Source organism: Neoarius graeffei, chromosome 10 (genome assembly GCF_027579695.1).
Source record: "Neoarius graeffei isolate fNeoGra1 chromosome 10, fNeoGra1.pri, whole genome shotgun sequence".
Classification (NCBI taxonomy): Eukaryota; Metazoa; Chordata; class Actinopteri; order Siluriformes; family Ariidae; genus Neoarius; species Neoarius graeffei.
Genome location: NC_083578.1, coordinates 54,854,965 through 54,875,045, shown reverse-complemented (window position 1 = coordinate 54,875,045; position 20,081 = coordinate 54,854,965). Strand labels below are relative to the sequence as shown.

The 20,081-nt window shown below is 41.7% G+C and overlaps 1 protein-coding gene across 2 annotated transcripts in view; it reads right to left on the bottom strand.

The window, feature by feature from the left end:
• The window catches only part of ccser1 (coiled-coil serine-rich protein 1), a 223,941-nt gene that overhangs the window by 25,910 nt on the left and 177,950 nt on the right, over positions 1–20,081 (bottom strand). Inside the window, exon 10 of one of the 2 annotated variants that reach the window (XM_060931904.1) lies at positions 15,780–15,815. The exons of the other annotated variant lie outside the window; for it this stretch is intronic. Within the exon in view, the coding sequence (XP_060787887.1) occupies positions 15,813–15,815 (3 nt within the window). The 3' untranslated portion in view covers positions 15,780–15,812. The remainder of the gene's footprint in view (positions 1–15,779; positions 15,816–20,081) is intronic. 2 annotated transcript variants of the gene reach the window in all.

The following is a 20,081-nucleotide window of genomic DNA, read 5'->3' as shown; positions in this document are numbered from 1 at the left end:
ACTGCAAATCAGCTTTGTTCCAGATTCCTTTTTCCCCTTATGTCAGTCAGACCTAATGAGTCCTTGATTTGTTTGATGCTATAAATACTTTGGTGTAATCGAAGAGTTAAGAAGAAATCCAATTACTTTCTGCAGTTGTTTTTATGGACAAAATAAACAGGAAATAACACACAGCCCTTAATGGACGCAATCTAAAATGATTGCACAGGGTTTCAGGTACAGCCATAGCTGTAAGTCAAAATTTTCCTGCGTCTCTGACACAAGGGCCTTTTCAGTCCGCTGGATAAAATGGACTTCACTCCAGCCAACCTGAAAAGGGAAAGACAACGACATTTATCTCAATCAAAACAAAGATCAGCCTCTATGGATGGCCAGCTTTCAGCGCTCTAATAGTGTACCCTGTCTGTGCCTTTCGTAGATTTTTCTCCAAACTCAACAAATCCTCTACGACACGGATTGCTCAAAATATAAATGGGTGCAGAGTGAGTAAGTGTGTGTCTTTGTGACAGCTGTCTTGTTAATGACAAGGCTCACAATATTCTGGCAAACAGAAGAGCATGGACGGACTGGCGAGTGTGTTCTATAAATGACTGCCAGTTTGGATTACAAATTTGGAGCCACACATTCCTCATAATATCTCATGGTAAAAGAAAAAAGGCTTTGAAACACTGTAGATAAATACAACATTATTGAAGGAGTTAGTTTGACAATTCAAAGCTCCATGGACTAAATCACAATCCTGTTCAATCACCTGGGTAAGTATGGAATCAATTTTGTGCCAAAATGTTCATACAATACTTTTGAAATATCAAACAAAAACGACAAATCAAAATACAAAAAAAAAGTCAATTTTTTTAGACTGGCAAACAAATTATTCATGTAATCGTGCAAAATATCAGTCTATTACTCTTCAGAAACCTTTTATTTTTGTTCCGCGTCTTTCTCAGTTTTGTTTGATGTAATTTATTTTGGTTGCGATTCCAGCTTTCTCGTTTGCGCTCCCTGACTTTTTGCTTGCAGTTTTGGCACAAACTTCACGTGTGGGTGGGCTGTCCAGGAATGCATTCCCATTGGCTAACTTGTGTTTGACTGACAGCTACGCTCAGCCATTCCCTACTCGGATTCTGGCGGACTGTTTGACGAGTGACCGATCCATTGACGGTAAACAAGGATCGAGTGGACTTCAGTGGCGACTATGATATTGAATTTACACTTTGTTGAATTAATTCAATATCATAGTCGCCACTGAAGTCCTTGTTTACCATCAATGGATCGGTCACTCGTCAAACAGTCCGCCAGAATCCGAGTAGGGAATCGCTGAGCGTAGCTGTCAGTCAAACACAAGTTAGCCAATGGGAATGCATTCGTGGACAGCCCACCCACACGTGAAGTTTGTGCCAAAACTGCAAGCAAAAAGTCAGGGAGCGCAAACGAGAAAGCTGGAATCGCAACCAAAATAAATTACATCAAACAAAACTGAGAAAGACGCGGAACAAAAATAAAAGGTTTCTGAAGAGTAATAGACTGATATTTTGCACGATTACACAAATAATTTGTTTGCCAGTCTAAAAAAAATTGACTTTTTTGGGTTTTTTTTTTTTCCTATTTTGATTTGTCGTTTTTGTTTGATATTTCAAAAGTATTGCATGAACATTTTGGCACAAAATTGATTCCATAGGTAAGTGGTGGTGTAAGCAGGTCACAGCTCGCTGTACAATAGTTAAGTAAAAATGGAATCAGGGCAGATTGTTGAGTGTGGCTGCCAAACTGCAACAGAGGGTGCGAGATATGAGTTTGAGATCTCAGCATGGTGAGCTTTGATCATGGCTGTGGGGTTTAAACTAATATCCAGCAGAGGCTTTCACTCATCTCAGATTGTTTGCAGCATCACTGATCACTGATTGTCTCAGCGTTGCCAAATAAGAGAGAGGAGAATGCATTGGCGCTAAAAGCAAATGAAGCCACGGTTATGATTGTTAAGATTTAACGAAAAACTTAAGCGTACTAAACTTAAACACAGTGCTCCTGGGATAATCAATGAATCCTCAACAACCTTGACTGGGTTACTGAACATGAATGAATGCTTTCGTTTATGCTTTTTTTTTTTTTAAAGTCTTCTCTCACATATGAAGCAATACCAAAAAAGGAGGACTCACATACTACACAAGATTTTCACATCATCCAGATCCACCCACATTCTGGATGCACACAGTGCACATAGGTTTACATCTCTCAGGTCTGAAAAGCCAGTTAAAATGTATGCTGATGTACTGAATTTAAGGTATGTCAGACCAGCTTCTACAAAGGATTCAGAAATGCGCTGAGCTTTAGTGTACTCAATGCATCAATCCGGAAATACATCGCCAAGTGTAGGGACATAGAAATGGGTTAAAAAAAGAAAGAAGAGGCCTTTGTCACATGCACACTCAAGCACAGTGAAATTCCTCTCTGCATTTAACCCATCTGAAGCAGTGAACACACACATGCGCGCGCGCGCACACACACACACACACACACACACACACACACACACACACAAGTGAGCAATGAGCGCACACACATACCCAGAGGAGTGGGCAGCTATGCTACAGCACCCGGGGAGCAGTTGGGTGTTAGGTGCCTTGCTCAAGGGCACTTCAGCCCATGGCTGCCCTATGTTAACCTAACCACATGTCTTTGGACTGTGGGTGAAACCAGAGCACCCGGAGGAAACCCATGCAGACACGGGGAGAACATGCAAACTCCACACAGAAAGACCCCCATTGGCCGCTGGGCTCGAACCAAGAACCTTCTTGCTGTGAGGCAACAGTACTAACCACTACACCACCGTGCCGACAAGAGAAAAACGTTCTTAGCAGAGCCCATGTGGGTTCTTCTTAAATAGCTGCTACTGTATTAGCCCTTCTAGGGCTGTGCCGATAGACGATGCCATCGTCCATCAACGATGGTGGTCATCCATCACGATGGAGAGCCACCATCGTGATACCACGCCCCCTCCTGTCATAAACATGCATACTATATCATCTGGGCCTATTTAACCTAAAAAGTTAGTTTTTTGTTAGTTTACTTCGTTAGTTTTGTTTAATATATAAATATTTTATATAACATATAATTATATATAAATACATAATTATATAAATCATTATAAAGTAATATCCTATTACCGCTTGTTCATGTAGGCTATGGTGCAGGGACGTGCTAGTGAACATAACATGTGGTTACACAAATACAGTATGCTACTAATAATACATTTTGACTTCATTTTTTAGCCTACACTATACTTTTAATGTAAAATTTGTCATGTTGTTCAAACAAATAGCCACTATTAACAGTCGGGAAATATTTCACCTTATCAAACGGCAGTGAAGCGCAGACTTCGGCAGAAGTCAAATAACTTTAATCTGGTAAATAGGCCTACTTTCAGACTCAAAATGGTCCACTCTAAGCCATAATGTCAAACCAAATGGAAGAATGAAGGTGATTCTGTGAACCGGTATTCGTGAAAAGATACAGTAGGCTGAACAACAAATCAAGTCTAACAGGAACGCACAAGCATGCGCTTAACGGTAGCATACACAATTTAATTTAGGCATTAGGCATTAACCAGGCTTAGGCATTAACTTTTTATTGTAAAAATGCTACAAAATAGTCACGAACATGATTTTGTAAACATATATTTATTTAAAGATGAACGATCAAGACGAAGAGAACCGGAACGTGTGCAGCACGAAATGCGCTTACAAAGTTTAACGTAGCTGGGCATTAACTTTTTACAGTGAAATTAAAGCTACCAAATATTCATGAAGTCGACTCAGTTAGCAAAGAACAGCGATAAAAAAAACGAGAGAGCCTGCGTTAATACAAGAACAAGTAAATAAATAACAATAATAGTAATAATAAAAATCAAAATCAAGAAAACGCAGGCAGTCCGAAGCAATTTAACCTAATGGGTTAACAGTGCAGGCGATGGTCACCATATTTAAATGTCGAGGTTTCTGGCCAAAAATACTAGCATGTTTACTTTGTCTGGTTTTAATGAGCTGCGGATTGGGGTAACTATACTACGCGTGGTGCTGAACACTCGTTCTGATGGAGTACTGGTGGCGCATATGCACAAATATTTACGTGCTAATCTTGCCATTAATGGAAGTCTTTTCTCGTTCCTTTTCCACCACATCAGTGGGTCCTCCCCCCATCAGTGACAATTTCCTGCAAGTACATGGTCATTTCTGCCTCAGACTTTTCTTCATCAGTAAGCGTGGATGCTCTGGCTGCTGCTCTCTTCCCAAGAAGGCTGCCCAAAGACCCTCTCTTTTTCTTAGGCACTGCCGCGGTGCAGTCACCTGGTTCCTCCCCTTCATCATGTGATGGACCGGGTGTTGTAGCACCTGACAGCGACGGAACGATCTCTGTCACCATCTCTTCCATCAACTCAGATTTTGTGGCGTGAAGATCAAACATAGAAAATTACGTAGCCTAAATTTAAAGAGATAGTAGGCTATGGGATATAGTATCACAATTAGTGCAATGGAATTTTTTTTTCTTTACGTGCCAAAGCCTCGGATGAGTATCTAATACTTATAATAATAATGATAATAATAATAATAAAATATTTTATAATGTGGTATTAAAATCCCCCCCCACGATATGATCGTCCATCACGATGTTTGCACTGTAAACATCATCGATGCCAATTAAGGGGACATCGCACAGCCCTAAGGCCTTCTTTTTCCTAGAAACATCCTATGGACCTTTTTCCACTACAACAGTGGATATCCGGTAGTATTTTGGTTGCCACTTTGAACACTGTTTAGGTCCTGAAATGAATGGATTACAGTGATCCAAACTAATAATGGTATATTCAGGATAAGGTAAATAGCTACATTTTTCACACATTTCACAGAGCTACCCAATTTGTTCAAGTCAGTCACCTGCCGCGGCTGCTAATGAACACAGCAACATTTAATCAGCTAGCCATCATTAGCAACAGTCCGGGCATGTGTAGGATATGATGAAAATTGTCACTTTATGGTATTTTAATATATTTAAACTATACGACCTAAAGTATGTGGATACCTGGCCATCACATCACCCTTATGTGGGCCTTCGCCGAACTGATGAAAGCACACAATTGTCTATAATGTTCTTGTATGCTGTATGTTTATGATTCCCTTTTACTGGAACTAAGGGGGCTAAACATGTTCCAACCTTATCCAGAGCAACTTACAGTCATCTCATTTATACAAATGAGCAGTTGAGGGTTAAGCGCCCAGCAGTGGCAGCTTGGCAGTGCTGGGATTTGAACTCATGATCTTCCAAGAAGTACTCTAATGTCTTAACCTCTGAGCTACCACTGCCCCTATGATCAGACCCCGTGCACAAAGCAAGCTCTTAAAAGATTTGGTGTGCCGAGGCTGAAGTGGAAAATCTACAGTGGCCTGCACAGAGCCCTGACCTCAGCCCCACTGAATACCTCTGGGATGAACCTGAACGCCAAATGAGCCCTGCACCTTCTCACCCAACATCGGTGCCTGAGCTCACTAATGCTCCTGTGGCTGAATGAGCAAATCCCCAGAACCACGTTTAAAAAATAAATAAATAAATAAAATCTAGTGGAAAGCCTTCCCAGAAGAGTGGAGACTGTTAGAGCAGTAAAGAACACGTCAACTTTGGAAGGTACATCTTTTTCAACAAGCGCATATGGACTTTTGGCCAGGTAGTGGACATATGTTCACTTATCTGAAGGAGGAACAGCTGCATACTTGTGGTTCTGCACACTGCTGGCTTTTTTTTCTCCCATTTTGTCTAAAATATTTCACTAGGCAACAGATGTTTGATCTGTACATTCAAATTGAGAGGATGTAATCCCATGATTGTGACATTTTCAGCAGTAGTTTTTGAGTAGTCAGATTCTTTGAAATCCTGGCTACAGACATTTGTGCTGCTCATACTTATCCCAGCAAATCGCTCAAAGCCATTTCTTTCTCACAAGCACAAATAAGTGAAAGTCAGTGATGTTTGCTTGAATTATTTGCGCACTTTAGGGTATGCGATGACTGCAAGCTGTATAGGTTGCGTCGCTGGAAGTTCTAAAACACTATTTATGCTTTTGCACTCGTAAACCTGGAAGCATGAAAAAAGTCCACTTTTGTTCCTTGACAGAATAGCTAATGTTAAAAATGAATAGCCTTACGTTATGGCCGTACGAGGGCTCATGAAAATGCTGATATGGCCTGGGAAGACTTAGCAGGAACAGCAAACAGAAACAATAAAAATAACAACATTAAATTAAAAACAAAAAGAGCTATAGCATTTTTATGGTAAGAAATAAAAACCTTTAATAAAAAATAATATTTAATAAAAAAAGAACTGAAGCAAATAGTTAAGGAAAGATACCAGCCCTGCTAGAACACAAAGAGAGACATTACAGAATGCTGAAAGACTCTCTGTATACTTCAGTGAAGATATTGATCTTATAATGCTTTGGATTATATCAAAGCACAGTATTGCTTTAACGTCTGCAACAGAGCAGCATACAGACATTTGTAAATTTGAAGCAATAGAAAAAAGTGGTTTCTTAATCATTGCAATGAATATTTTTACATCTACAATTAATTAGTCCTTGCAATTCATGATTTCCAACAGATTTGATTAAATGTTGACCTTTTATTCATTAATGACAAACTTCATTATTACGTCACCCGGGACGGAGCCCACCAGGGGGCAAGGTATTGTTTTTGGTCGGGTTTCTTTGTTTATGATATCAGGGGAAAACAGCTGGATCAATCTTCATGTAACTTTCAGGATAGACAGGCATTGATCTGAAACAGAACCTCCAACATTTCGAAGGTCATCCGGTCAAGGTCACCAAAAAGGTCAAAATCATTTTTGTTGTGGCTACTGCCTCATATAGAGGTGCTAACCACTATGTCATCGTGCTGTAAGAATGCAAGTGTAACGATCGCGTACTGTGCATGCGCAGACACGTGTTCTGATTAAAATGGCCGGTGAGTGTATACAATTCGGTTCACCATTTGAAATAAATGGACTAGACTAAAGAAATTGCTTTCAGACATGTTTATGCATGTTTAGGGAAAGTGCGTTCCACTGAGCTCTAGCGCCGGGCCTTTTCTGGGAAATAAGCGTTTCAGTCATGGTGACAGCATGTGTATGTCAGCCTTGCTTTGGAGGTTTAAAGATCATAGGCCAACGATTTTCAATTTATGCACATTTGAAACTTTATATGTTAAAAAATCCTCTGTAATTTTCTTCTGGTCCCAAGAAGTATTGTTAATAAGTAATAATTAAAATAAGGTAGTGCGGATTGCAGCAAATTTTTGTTCGGCAATTTTTGTGACCACTCGGCGTGTGACATCATTCAAGACAAACAAATCGCTTGAGTTGAGTCCACTTTCGTTGACTTGCATTGCCATTTGGCTTGAGTGCAGACGTGCATTCGGGAATTTCCAAAGAAAAACCATGCCTTATTGTTGTGTAGTGGACTGTAACAACAGGACCGGTTCAAGAAGTTTTTACCTTTTTCTGAGAGAGGTGAAGAGGCGGAGAGAGCGGGTTGGCTTTTTCCGGAAGAGGAGACGAGGCGGAGAGAGTGGATTGTGCGTGTGAAGCCAGAGGGTTGGCTTTTTCCAAAAGAGGAGAAGAGGTGGAGAGAGTGGATTGTGCGCGTGAAACAAAATCAAGCAGTCAAAGAAGAAACGGAGCAGCAACGCTCAACCAAAAAGGAGAAGATTGGAGATAAACATTTTTACCTTTGCTTGCAATTGACAAGTCAAGAATCCTGAGGGATCCTGTACAATCATTGTGGAAATGAGACAAAGGGATATTTCCTCACTTAGAGTAGGCTATAAATGGTATAATGCCGTGGATGGCAGGCTAATGTGGCCTATCGGCACACTGTTAAGTAATCATTACCTATATCCACTAGGGAGGGCGGTTTAATTATTCTTCAAAAGGGTTCTTATTTAGTATTACGACGAAAGTAGGAATTTATCATAATTACCAGGATAAATCGTTTGGGTGCGAGTCTTGTTGAGGTCTGGGGTCACCGCGATCAGAGTCGGCAGAGTCGCTGTCCAATTCCGAGGCCGCACGGTCAAACCAGTGAGCCACATTCACTGATTGCTTCGCAACGGCCATAAGTTCATACATATATGGTTTCACCTCTCAATATTCAATTTGGAGACTTCCTACTTCAAAATCGCTATCGCTTTCAGACATTTTACACAACCTCTCACGACCAAAGTCTGTACACGTGTGCTCGGTTCGCAAGTAAACACAGAGCTGCTCCCAGTCTCATCTCATCTCATTATCTCTAGCCGCTTTATCCTTCTACAGGGTCGCAGGCAAGCTGGAGCCTATCCCAGCTGACTACGGGCAAGAGGCGGGGTACACCCTGGACAAGTCGCCAGGTCATCACAGGGCTGACACATAGACACAGACAACCATTCACACTCACATTCACACCTACGGTCAATTTAGAGTCACCAGTTAACCTAACCTGCATGTCTTTGGACTGTGGGGGAAACCGGAGCACCCGGAGGAAACCCACGCGGACACGGGGAGAGCATGCAAACTCCACACAGAAAGGCCCTCGCCAGCCACAGGGCTCGAACCCGGACCTTCTTGCTGTGAGGTGACAGCGCTAACCACTACACCACCGTGCCGCCCTGCTCCCAGTCTGTTTGCCTTAAATGACATCACGACGACGGTCCCCTGGCGGTAAAAGTGCGCATACCGTAAATGAGATGTAAACAAACCTTTGGAACTTGCGCAAACCAGTATATTTTAACTGTTTTATTCAATTTTAGGGTGCAAATTAGACACTAGGAAGATTGAATTTGCTTTTTGGGTCGTTCTTCTAGAAAATAAAGTTGATATTCTACATTCCACCTCCAACCCTTGCCTATGACCTTTAAGTTTCGAAAACTGTAAGAGGTAAGAGTAGAATAATATAAAGTACAGACACTTGGTATATTTTACTTCTGTGATTTTTAAATTGTTCATTTTTGTGGCTGCTGCCTCATATATATGCTATATTTACTGTCTGGACATGGTATCAGAAAACAATTTTATTTATAAGCAGTTGCCACATTTTCTCATAGGGTACCTATTTTTTTGCAATATCTTCCTTCATTAGTCAACATAAGTGCTACCGGGCGAGGTTTGTTTTGCCTGGGAACACTTGTTAATTATATTAATGCAAGTACCTTTATGCTGTACAAGTTATAGGTTTTTCTCACATTGAGGCCAGACGTCCATATCAAATCTTTTAATTCATCTAATCAGGACAAAATAGTGGTTTCAGTCCAACTGTTATACTTGACAATAGTGGCAAAGTATATTTTGCTGGGAATTTCAGCTCACTAAGCAAGTGAGATGGAAAAAGAAAGGGATCTTCATGCCCTGAACACGGAGGGCAGTACGTCTGATTGCGGTTCGAGTTGTTCTTAAACAAACTATTTTAAACCATCTTAAACAAACTGTAATGAAACTGATTATTTCTGTCAGTACATGCTGGAATATGTACATGGGTACTTTTTCTCAGTTGTGGAATAAACCACAATGTCTTATCCCACCACGAAAGTACACATCCTCTCTGGCTGAACGCTGACTGTTACAAGCTTGAACTAACAGCTCCAAAAACAGACAGTGGCCTGGAGGCTGCTTAATAATACATCAATCTCTGTCTCATCCCAAGATCCAATCCATCAACCAGACACACACTTATTTTCCACCTGTAGCCAACTACAGCTGAGAAACCAGATACTGAAACATCTGATATGCAGTGGTGCTTGAAAGTTTATGAATGCTTCAGGAGTTTTCTATATTTCTGAATAAATATGACCTAAAACAACATCTGATTTTCACACAAGTCCTAAAAGTAGATAAAGAGAACCCGGTTAAACAAATGAGACAAAAATATTATACTTGGTCATTTATTTATTGAGGAAAATGATCCGATATTACATATCTGTGAGTGGCAAAAGTATGTGAACCTTTGCTTTCAGTATCTGGTGTGACCCCCTTGTGCAGCAATAACTGCAACTAAACGTTTCCGGTAACTGTTGATCAGTCCTGCACACCGGCTTGGAGAAATTTTAGCCCATTCCTCCGTACAGAACAGCTTCAACTCTGGGATGTTGATGGGTTTCCTCACATGAACTGCTCACACAACATTTCTATTGGATTAAGGTCAGGACTTGGTCATTCCAAAACATTAACTTTATTCTTATTTAACCAGTCTTTGGGAAAACGACTTGTGTGCTTAAGATCAAGTCTTGCTGCATGACTCACTTTCTCTTGAGATTCAGTTCACGGACAGATGAACTTGATTGAAAATACTTGACTCCAAGTTCACCTTCAAATTAACTGTTAATCTTAGAGGTTCTTATAGTTTTGCCACTCAGATATGTAATATTGGATTATTTCCCTTAATAAAGGAGCGACCAAGTAAAAAAACAATTGTGTCATTTGAACAACTTGGTTCCCTTTATCTACATATAGGACTTATGTGAAATCTGATGATGTTTTAGCTCATATTTACATTACATGGCATTTAGCAGACGCTCTTGTCCAGACCAACACACAACGAGTGCAAGTCAGGGACATGAAGTGCTGAACTTTTAGACAAGAAAGTTCTAGTGCCATCTGAACAAGTGACAGCAAGTGAAGTATCAATACTCAAACAGCCAAGGAAACAAACCAAACATATGAAGTACAACTCATCTCATCATCTCTAGCCGCTTTATCCTGTTTTACAGGGTCGCAGGCAAGCTGGAGCCTATCCCAGCTGACTACGGGCAAAAGGTGGGGTACACCCTGGACAAGTCGCCAGGTCATCACAGGGCTGACACATAGACACAGACAACCATTCACACTCACATTCACACCTACGGTCAATTTAGAGTCACCAGTTAACCTAACCTGCATGTCTTTGGACTGTGGGGGAAACCGGAGCACCCGGAGGAAACCCACGCGGACACGGGGAGAACATGCAAACTCCACACAGAAAGGCCCTCGCCGGCCACGGGGCTCGAACCCGGACCTTCTTGCTGTGAGGCGACAGCGCTAACCACTACACCACCGTGCCGCCCTTGAAGTACAACTAAAATGCAGAAAATATAGAAAATTCTGAAGGGTTCACAAACTTTCAAGCACTACTGAATGCTCAAATAAGAGCCTGTAGTAAACAGAGGTTCAAAACTACAAACTAATCAATCTTGTTGAACTAACATTAATGTACCAAAAATGTTTCTAATGTTTGCGTCACTGAATTTGTCATTCTTAAAGTAACAAAAGTAGTGCTTACTAAACCTGATTTAGTCAAACTGAAACATGTTAAACAATGGTCATTACACTGAACTACTAAAAACAGAAACAATAAAACATGTGCCCTGCGATGGCCTGGTGTGACTTGTCCAGGGTGTACCCTGCTTCACGCCCATAATCAGCTGGGATAGGCTCCAGCTTGCCCGCAACCCTGAACAGGATAAGCGGTTATGGATAATGGATGGATGGATAATACACATAACTAATGTTAATGTTCTCAGACAACACTTTATTTTTTTTGCGGTCCGGTTTCCATCAAATCATGTGCTCTGATTGGCTCGCGAGCAGTCTGGAATCCTACGATCCGGACCCCGATTACAGACCTTTGGCGACTCGCTCATTCACAACAACAACAAACATAGTAGGAAGTTTTTGTCAACATTTATTTTCGCATTTCTCAGTATAACAGCATTAATTTTACAGCATGGATAGCGATAACGACAGTGTTCACAGCGAAAGCAAGTTTTACTACCCTGATGAAGACGAAACAAAAGAAAACATTTCAGGAGGAAGCCGAAAAGGAGCTTGTAGCAGGTTTGTTCTAAATATGGTTTCCCTTTCGGGTGCTCTCATTTTCTGTTAGAATTTGGTAAAGAAAAAAATAAATATATTATTTACCAGCTTAAGGTCAGCCCGTCTCGTGAAAAACCGTGACCTCGGCCCAGAGGCCTCGGTCAGTATTTCAAGACCTCGGTCACGGTATTTCATGATACAGACCTCCCAGCTGGTAAATTATATATATATATATATATATATAAAATTTACCAGCTGGGAGGTCTGTATCATGAAATACCGTGACCGAGGTAGAATATATATATATATATATATATATATATATATATATATATATATATATATAGTGGTGCTTGAAAGTTTGTGAACCCTATAGAATTTTCTATATTTCTGAATAAATATGACCTAAAACATAATCAGATTTTCACACAAGTCCTAAAAGTAGATAAAGAGAACCCAGTTAAACAAATGAGACAAAAATATTATACTTGCTCATTTATTTATTGAGGAAAATGATCCAATATTACATATCTGTGAGTGGCAAAAGTATGTGAACCTTTGCTTTCAGTATCTGGTGTGATCCCCTTGTGCAGCAATAACTGCAACTAAACGTTTACAGTAACTGTTGATCAGTCCTGCACACCGGCTTGGAGGAATTTTAGCCCATTCCTCCGTACAGAACAGCTTCAACTCTGGGATGTTGGTGGGTTTCCTCACATGAACTGCTCGCTTCAGGTCCTTCCACAACATTTCGATTGGATTAAGGTCAGGACTTTGACTTGGCCATTGCAAAACATTAACTTTATTCTTCTTTAACCATTCTTTGGTAGAACGACTTGTGTGCTTAGGGTCGTTGTCTTGCTGCATGACCCACCTTCTCTTGAGATTCAGTTCATGGACAGATGTCCTGACATTTTCTTTTAGAATTTGCTGGTATAATTCAGAATTCATTGTTTTATCAATGATGGCAAGCCGTCCTGGCCCAGATGCAGCAAAACAGGCTCAAACCATGATACTACCACCACCATGTTTCACAGATGGGATAAGGTTCTTATGCTGGAATGCAGTGTTTTCCTTTCTCCAAACAGAACGCTTCTCATTTAAACCAAAAAGTTCTGTTTTCGTCTCATCCGTTCACAAAACATTTTTCCAATAGCCTTCTGGCTTGTCCACGTGATCTTTAGCAAACTGTAGATGAGCAGCAACGTTCTTTTTGGAGAGCAGTGGTTTTCTCCTTGCAACCCTGCCATGCACACCATTGTTGTTCAGTGTTCTCCTGATGGTGGACTCATGAACATTAACATTAGCCAATGTGAGAAAGGCCTTCAGTTGCTTAGAAGTTACCCTGGGGTCCTTTGTGACCTCGCCGACTATTACATGCCTTGCTCTTGAAGTGATCTTTTGCCGCTTTTCCACTACCAACGCGGCTGAGCCGTGCCGTGCTGAGTTGGACTGAGTCGGGCTGAGCGGGGCTGTTGGAGTTGCATTTCGACTACAACCGCGCTGAACCGTGCTGGCTGGAAGTGGGTGGACACATTGGGTGGAGTTAGCGAAAGTGGGTGGACGTCAGGTGATGTCGTTAGGCGGCGCAAACAGTGACATCAGTGACCTTTTAAGCGGTAGTCTCACGACCCGAAGAGTAAACAATAAACATGGAGGACATGTAGTCGTTAGTGTTGCTGGTCTTGGTGCTGTGGCTTGTTGTCGCCGACAACGCCAACAGATACAGGCAAGAGCGTATAGATGAGGCGAGGCGCATAAGGCTTCAGAAATTCTCGTAATTCGTAATTATTCTTCTTCCGGGTTTACGGTGTTTACAGATCCCAGCGTGCTCGCGGGGCGTGTGTGGGCATGTGAGGACACTCCTCCTCACCAGTCAGTGCACAGGGGAGTGTCTCCTCACGCCCCTAGCCCCACTCAGCTCGGTTTGGCTCGCTTCAGCCCCACTCCAAAACCGTGCGAGTTTTGGGTGCTAAGCAGGGCTGAAGCGAGCTGAGTCGTGCTGTTCTTAGATAGTCGAAACGCGAGCCGTGTCGGGCTGAAGTGAGCTGAAAAAGGGTAGTGGAAAAGGGCCATTTGTTGGTGGACCACTCCTGGGGAGGGTAACAATGGTCTTGAATTCCATCCATTTGTACACAATCTGTCTGACTGTGGATTGGTGGAGTTCAAACTCTTTAGAGATGGTTTTGTAACCTTTTCCAGCCTGATGAGCATCAACAACGCTTTCTCTGAGGTCCTCAGAAATCTCCTTTGTTCGTGCCATGATACACTTCCACAAACATGTGTTGTGAAGATCAGACTTTGATAGATCCCTGTTCTTTAAATAAAACAGGGTGCCCACTCACACCTGATTGTCATCCCATTGATTGAAAACACCTGACTCTAATTTCACCTTCAAATTAACTGCTAATCCTCGAGGTTCACATACTTTTGCCACTCACAGATATGTAATATTGGATCATTTTCCTCAATAAATAAATTACCAAGTATAATATTTTTGTCTCAAATTTTTTAACTGGGTTCTCTTTCTCTACTTTTAGGACTTGTGTGAAAATCTGACGATGTTTTAGGTCATATTTATGCAGAAATATAGAAAATTCTAAAGGGTTCACAAACTTTCCGACTTCACGTTTCACAGGAAGAATAAATCAGGGTAATATTTTACACTGACCTACATTTGAACAACTCTGATAATCAGTAATGTGAAGAAATTTAACTTGTACAAATGACTCTGTTCTCTAATCTCAACTCACACATCGGTCAATTCAATGTCATGTGAGAATTCTTATAAGAACAGGACAAGTCTGAGCCGTTTGGTTCGTTCCTACTGTTTGAAGTACCCAAATTTTCCCACCAAAGACCTATGAGTTACTGTGAGGTTATCTGATGTCAATAACACGTGCGCCCTTGAGCTCTGTAAGTGGGACGGAGTCCAGAGATCATAAAGAACTCCGCAGTACACCAAGACATCTGTATTGTACATGCAATGGATCAACAGAACCTTGGCACCACCGTATAAAACACTCACCTGCAAGGCTCTCTAACAACTTTCTAAATTAATGAAACAGATGTCAGTCTGTAGATTTTGGTACATAAACATTTTACATGCCTTAACACCAATAAAACACCAAGCTCTACTAAAATCGCACAGCAAAAAGATTCACAAAACACCACACAAGACTAAACACAATACACCACTATTTAACTCAACCTACTACGGATACAGAATGTTAACAAATGACAGACTTTCACACTACCACTCAAAATCTAACACAGAGCTGTGGCACAGGGAAAGGCAGAGCAGCAGGGCTTCAATTTTTACTCACATTAAAACACCTACTCTGCACCCACTGAGTTAATGAAAGAGGACTGGTGTGATCTGCATCCCATCTACATTTTCTAGTTTCTACTGGGTTGCTTCACATTACTCACAAAGTGGGAATTTAAGTAACTACCTGAAAAGTATTCTTCATTCTAAATCTGCTTTCATTTCTCCTCATGGTTATCGTTTACTGTCCCGTTCAGTGCATGTCTTGATTTGTATTTGTAATAAGTGCTAAATTTCTCCATGCAACCTGGAGGCAAAAAGCATTAAAGCAGTGCCACAAGGAAACAAAGATTAACAAAAAGAAGACATAATTTCATGTGAAAATGGCTGTGGATTTGTTAAGCACTAATGGAGACACCACATAAACACACACACACACACGATTAAGATTACTGATAAGATTCCAACCCAGCAATCACTTTAATTTCATAAGGAGCACCACAGCAATTAAGCAATTATATTATTCAATGGTGCAATTTCAAAAGCTCTGCAGGTTCCCTTAATTAGCCAGGGTGAAGTTTGGAGGAGAAAAGCGACCTGCTTTTGATTAGAGTCAGACAGGGCTGCTTCATACAGAGATGCCTCCTACCTGCATTCTGCCTCCATCTCAAGCTCGTGTTGCTCACTGCTCTCACAAGGAAGGATCAGGGAGGGACAAGAGAACACAACAATAAACAGATAGATGAACATGATGTATGCAAAACACAAATAAAAACTGAATATAAAATGACGTGAAGGAACAACAAAGGTATACGTGGTGGGATGAGTTGGAACGGTGTGGTGTTATGCAGATTTAATGACGCCTTAGAATTCAAACAGCGCGACAAGCGAAGATCAAGAAAAGCAGGTGTGTAGACCAAAGTTATAGTATGGTTAAGAAACACTTTCTACAAAGCACATATAAATAAAGCTATATTTATTAATTTATGATTTAACTGTTCTTACAATAAGCTGTTTTACTATTGTGGCTATTCATCATCGTAACATGTGGCTTGTATATTTTTTCGTACATAATTCTTTACGCGTATTAAACGTGCTATACATTCATGAACAGATCATTAGCAGTCAGAAGAGAACTGCAGTTTGCCACATGACTCGAAGACGAATGGTATAATCTCACCAAAGTATCAATTATGGTGTTTGTTTGAAGCTTTATTACCAAGGAATTGTTAAATTAGAAAGAATTATAAACCATTTTAATTATTTACAAATACAGATCGATGTAAATTATGCTGTGTTAGGTAGACAAAATTACATTCTACCATAACACAGGCGGGCGGCACGGTGGTGTAGTGGTTAGCGCTGTTGCCTCACAGCAAGAAGGTCCTGGGTTCGAGCCCCGTGGCCGGCGAAGGCCTTTCTGTGTGGAGTTTGCATGTTCTCCCCGTGTCCGCGTGGGTTTCCTCTGGGTGCTCCGGTTTCCCCCACAGTCCAAAGACATGCAGGTTAGGTTAACTGGCGACTCTAAATTGACCGTAGGTGTGAATGTGAGTGTGAATGGTTGTCTGTGTCTATGGTGGGGTTTACATTAGACCGTATCAGCGGATCATCAGATTAACGTTTTTAAAACGATTAACATGCACACAGCAACACCAATACACGATTCGCCTGCACACAGCAACGCCAATACACGGATACGCTCGGCTCCGCAGGCATCCTGCGCTCCAAATCACTACGCCCTGAACAGCGAGTGCCCTCTGGAGGGTGCGCACTCCGGCCCTGCGCAGCTCACAGAGCGCACGAGTGAAGTGCACGAGCAGTAATTCGGGACTGAGCCGCTGTGTGTGTGATCCGAGTGCATATCGGGCACGCGCGTCACTTACCACTTGCAAGTGGAAGGATGGCAAGCCTAAAGACAATCATAACTACACAATGGGCAGTATTTGCATCAGTATTTGCAGTATTTTCATACTTTTATACTCTTTAATGAAAGGTGATACAAGGCGGAAGTCCGCGCCGTTTTTCAGCAGTCGCGTCACATGACCAACGCCAGCGAATCAGGAAGGTGGATGTCACAGTGACGTTGTCCAATGACGACGCCAGCTAGAGCTCAGCACAGCGTATCCACGTATTCTCAATGTTTACACAGCACCGGACCAGACACGATCTGGATTGAATACGTGGACGCTGGCGGATTCCCGTTTCCCGGCGTTTTAATGTAAACGGACAGTGCATCCGCGAAGAAAACGAGACAGATACGATCTAATGTAAACTTGGCCTATGTGTCAGCCCTGTGATGACCTGGCGACTTGTCCAGGGTGTACCCCGCCTTTCGCCTGTAGTCAGCTGGGATAGGCTCCAGCTTGCCTGCGACCCTGTAGAACAGGATAAAGCGGCTAGAGATGATGAGATGAGATGAGATATAACACAGGCTCAACAAATGCAATCGACATGCAACATCAAAAACCTGAGGGTGCAGTTGGTGGAAGAGTGACTCACGTTGCAACATGTATTAAGAAGTACTGAGTGGAGAGTGGGGAAAAAACAAAGGGAAGTAGAAACAAGTCAAGAGGAGTAGAAACAAATGAAACATGGTCATCTGTAGCATTTATTATGCTAATGTAATTGTTTCGCTTTCTGTCTAATGAGAAATCCATTCAAGTAAATGGATGTTTTCATTGACATTTGGACTCCACAAAGTGGCATGACCACACTGTCAGAAGCCAGAGTCTCAATCTGGTCTTACAACAGCCTTCAGAGAAATTCATAGTAAGGGAAAGAAGAAATTCAGCTAAAAAAAAAATGTAAATGTTCAGTAATGGGTGCTCCCGAGTGGCCCAACAGAAAAGCATTTGCTCTACGAATCAAATCTGAATTCCTATGATGCCACAGCCATCCATGACTGGAAGCCAAGACAGCAAAATTGGCCATGCTCTCTGGGAGGGTGGGAGGGAGGGACTGCACTCTTTCTCCCCCGTCAATCACAGTGACACTAGCCAATCAAGGGCGTCTGTGAGCTAATATACACAGAAGGCGGCATTATAGCTCTTTCCTCTGAACGTTATGCTTCCCTGTGATGCAGCATGAGCAGCTGCTTGACACAATGTAATGGCTGGTTTCATGTGTTTCGGAGCAAAGAATGGTGAGGCAGGTGTATAACACGGGAGAGCTTGCAGGTGGGCGGGAACTGGCAGGTGACCAGCTTGGGGAGAAATGAAGAAAGGAGGAAAAAAAACCCCAACAAAACGCTCATTAAAATCAACTGTAGATATCCGATCCAAAGCAATCCAAATCAAATGTCTGTGCAACATGTAGATTAAAAGACAAGGAGTGTAACTCTTTTGTTGATACTGTACACAAAGACTACACAGCATCCTACAAAAAAAAAAAAGACTTGAGGCCACAACCAAGAATAAACACAAGGATTGATGTCATTGATGATATAATTCTTTATTAAATGCTTGCCACAATGTTCTTGCCTCTCCCAGCCATCTGTCCCTGTTGAGGTGTCGCCTGTGCATTCTGTCGCTCATTGGCCCTTGAGGGGAAAAAAATTGAGGGACAAGAGAGAGACAGAGAGTGTGCGGCACACACCAACTAGCACACGCCTTCCACTAATATCGAAATATCCCACGGCCAGCCTAATGTACCTGAACTCAATATATCTGTTGCTCATTTTGGGCCGCAGTCTTTACCCTGACAAAGTTATTAAAGTTAAGCCAGGCTACAGCGTGAGCGTAACAATAAAAGAGATATTGCATGATTGCAGAAAAGATGACATTTTCAAATGACAGCATACATTAGGGGCTAGAAAAATGCACTTTGCATTCATCCCTGAACTACTTAATCAACTCGCATGCCACTTCATTACAAAAAAAAAAAAAAAAAAACCACAAGTGTTCTCCAACCTGCCTGCCTGCTGCCTAATGTTTTCACACAAGCACCCACACACGTTTGGCATCACACCTGATGATGCCTTAGCATTAAGCCCAGATGGAGTACTGTGTTAATGACAGGCCTAGCAGTGCACACTTTTGCACTTAAAAAGCATATCCGTCGCACATTAAACACAGCCAAACACTTCGATAATGTTTAGAAAGACCATATTATTATAACACACATTCTCACCCCTTCTTCAAGGTCCTTTTCTGATGCTTTCATGCGTGTTCGTCTCACTACTAAGTCCATAAGCAGTTAAAAATACACATCACTTTCATAATGGCCTCTCAACATCAAGTTTTCTTTCTCTCCCACTCAAAGCTTCTTCTTCCAAGAGACTCACCTTCCCACTCTTCTGCCTGATAAAAAATGCGAAGGAAAGTCAAAGACAAAACTACAAAAAAGACAGAGGCAGACAGATCCTCTCCAGGTGATGGTGTGCTGGATGAGACAAGGATGGATACAGCCATGGGGCCAAAGCTATTGGACCTAAGGAACAGCACTGGCTGATGGGAACCCACGCACCTTCCTGAGGGATGCTGTCTCATTAGTTGCTACCGCCTGCCTGCTGTCTGGCCATACTCCAATGCACTAATCCAAATTGTAGTGGCGCAGATCAGCACTTCATTACTGCATGAGACGCACTTGAAAACGTTCACTCACTCGTCAACAGTCACATGCAGAACTCCCAGGAATGGCGATCACGAAGAGCACAAAAGGAAAAAGAAAAGCAATTCTGTTATATGGTGAATTTGTAAATTAATTCTGGAAATGTAATGATGTGTTTTCTGAAAGGATCACTGCACCATCTAGGTAGATTAGGTACCAAAGTAAAGGTCTGCTAAACTAAAACTTGAAGGAAAATGAGGGGGAAAAAAAAAAGACTTAAATAATTTCCATGAGAACAATGATACACCTTCCATCTTACCTAGTCTGCACTAAATCATCCATGACCTGCATTTCTGGGAACTATGCCATTGAGGCATATCCCACTTAGCCAGAAAAAAAAAGA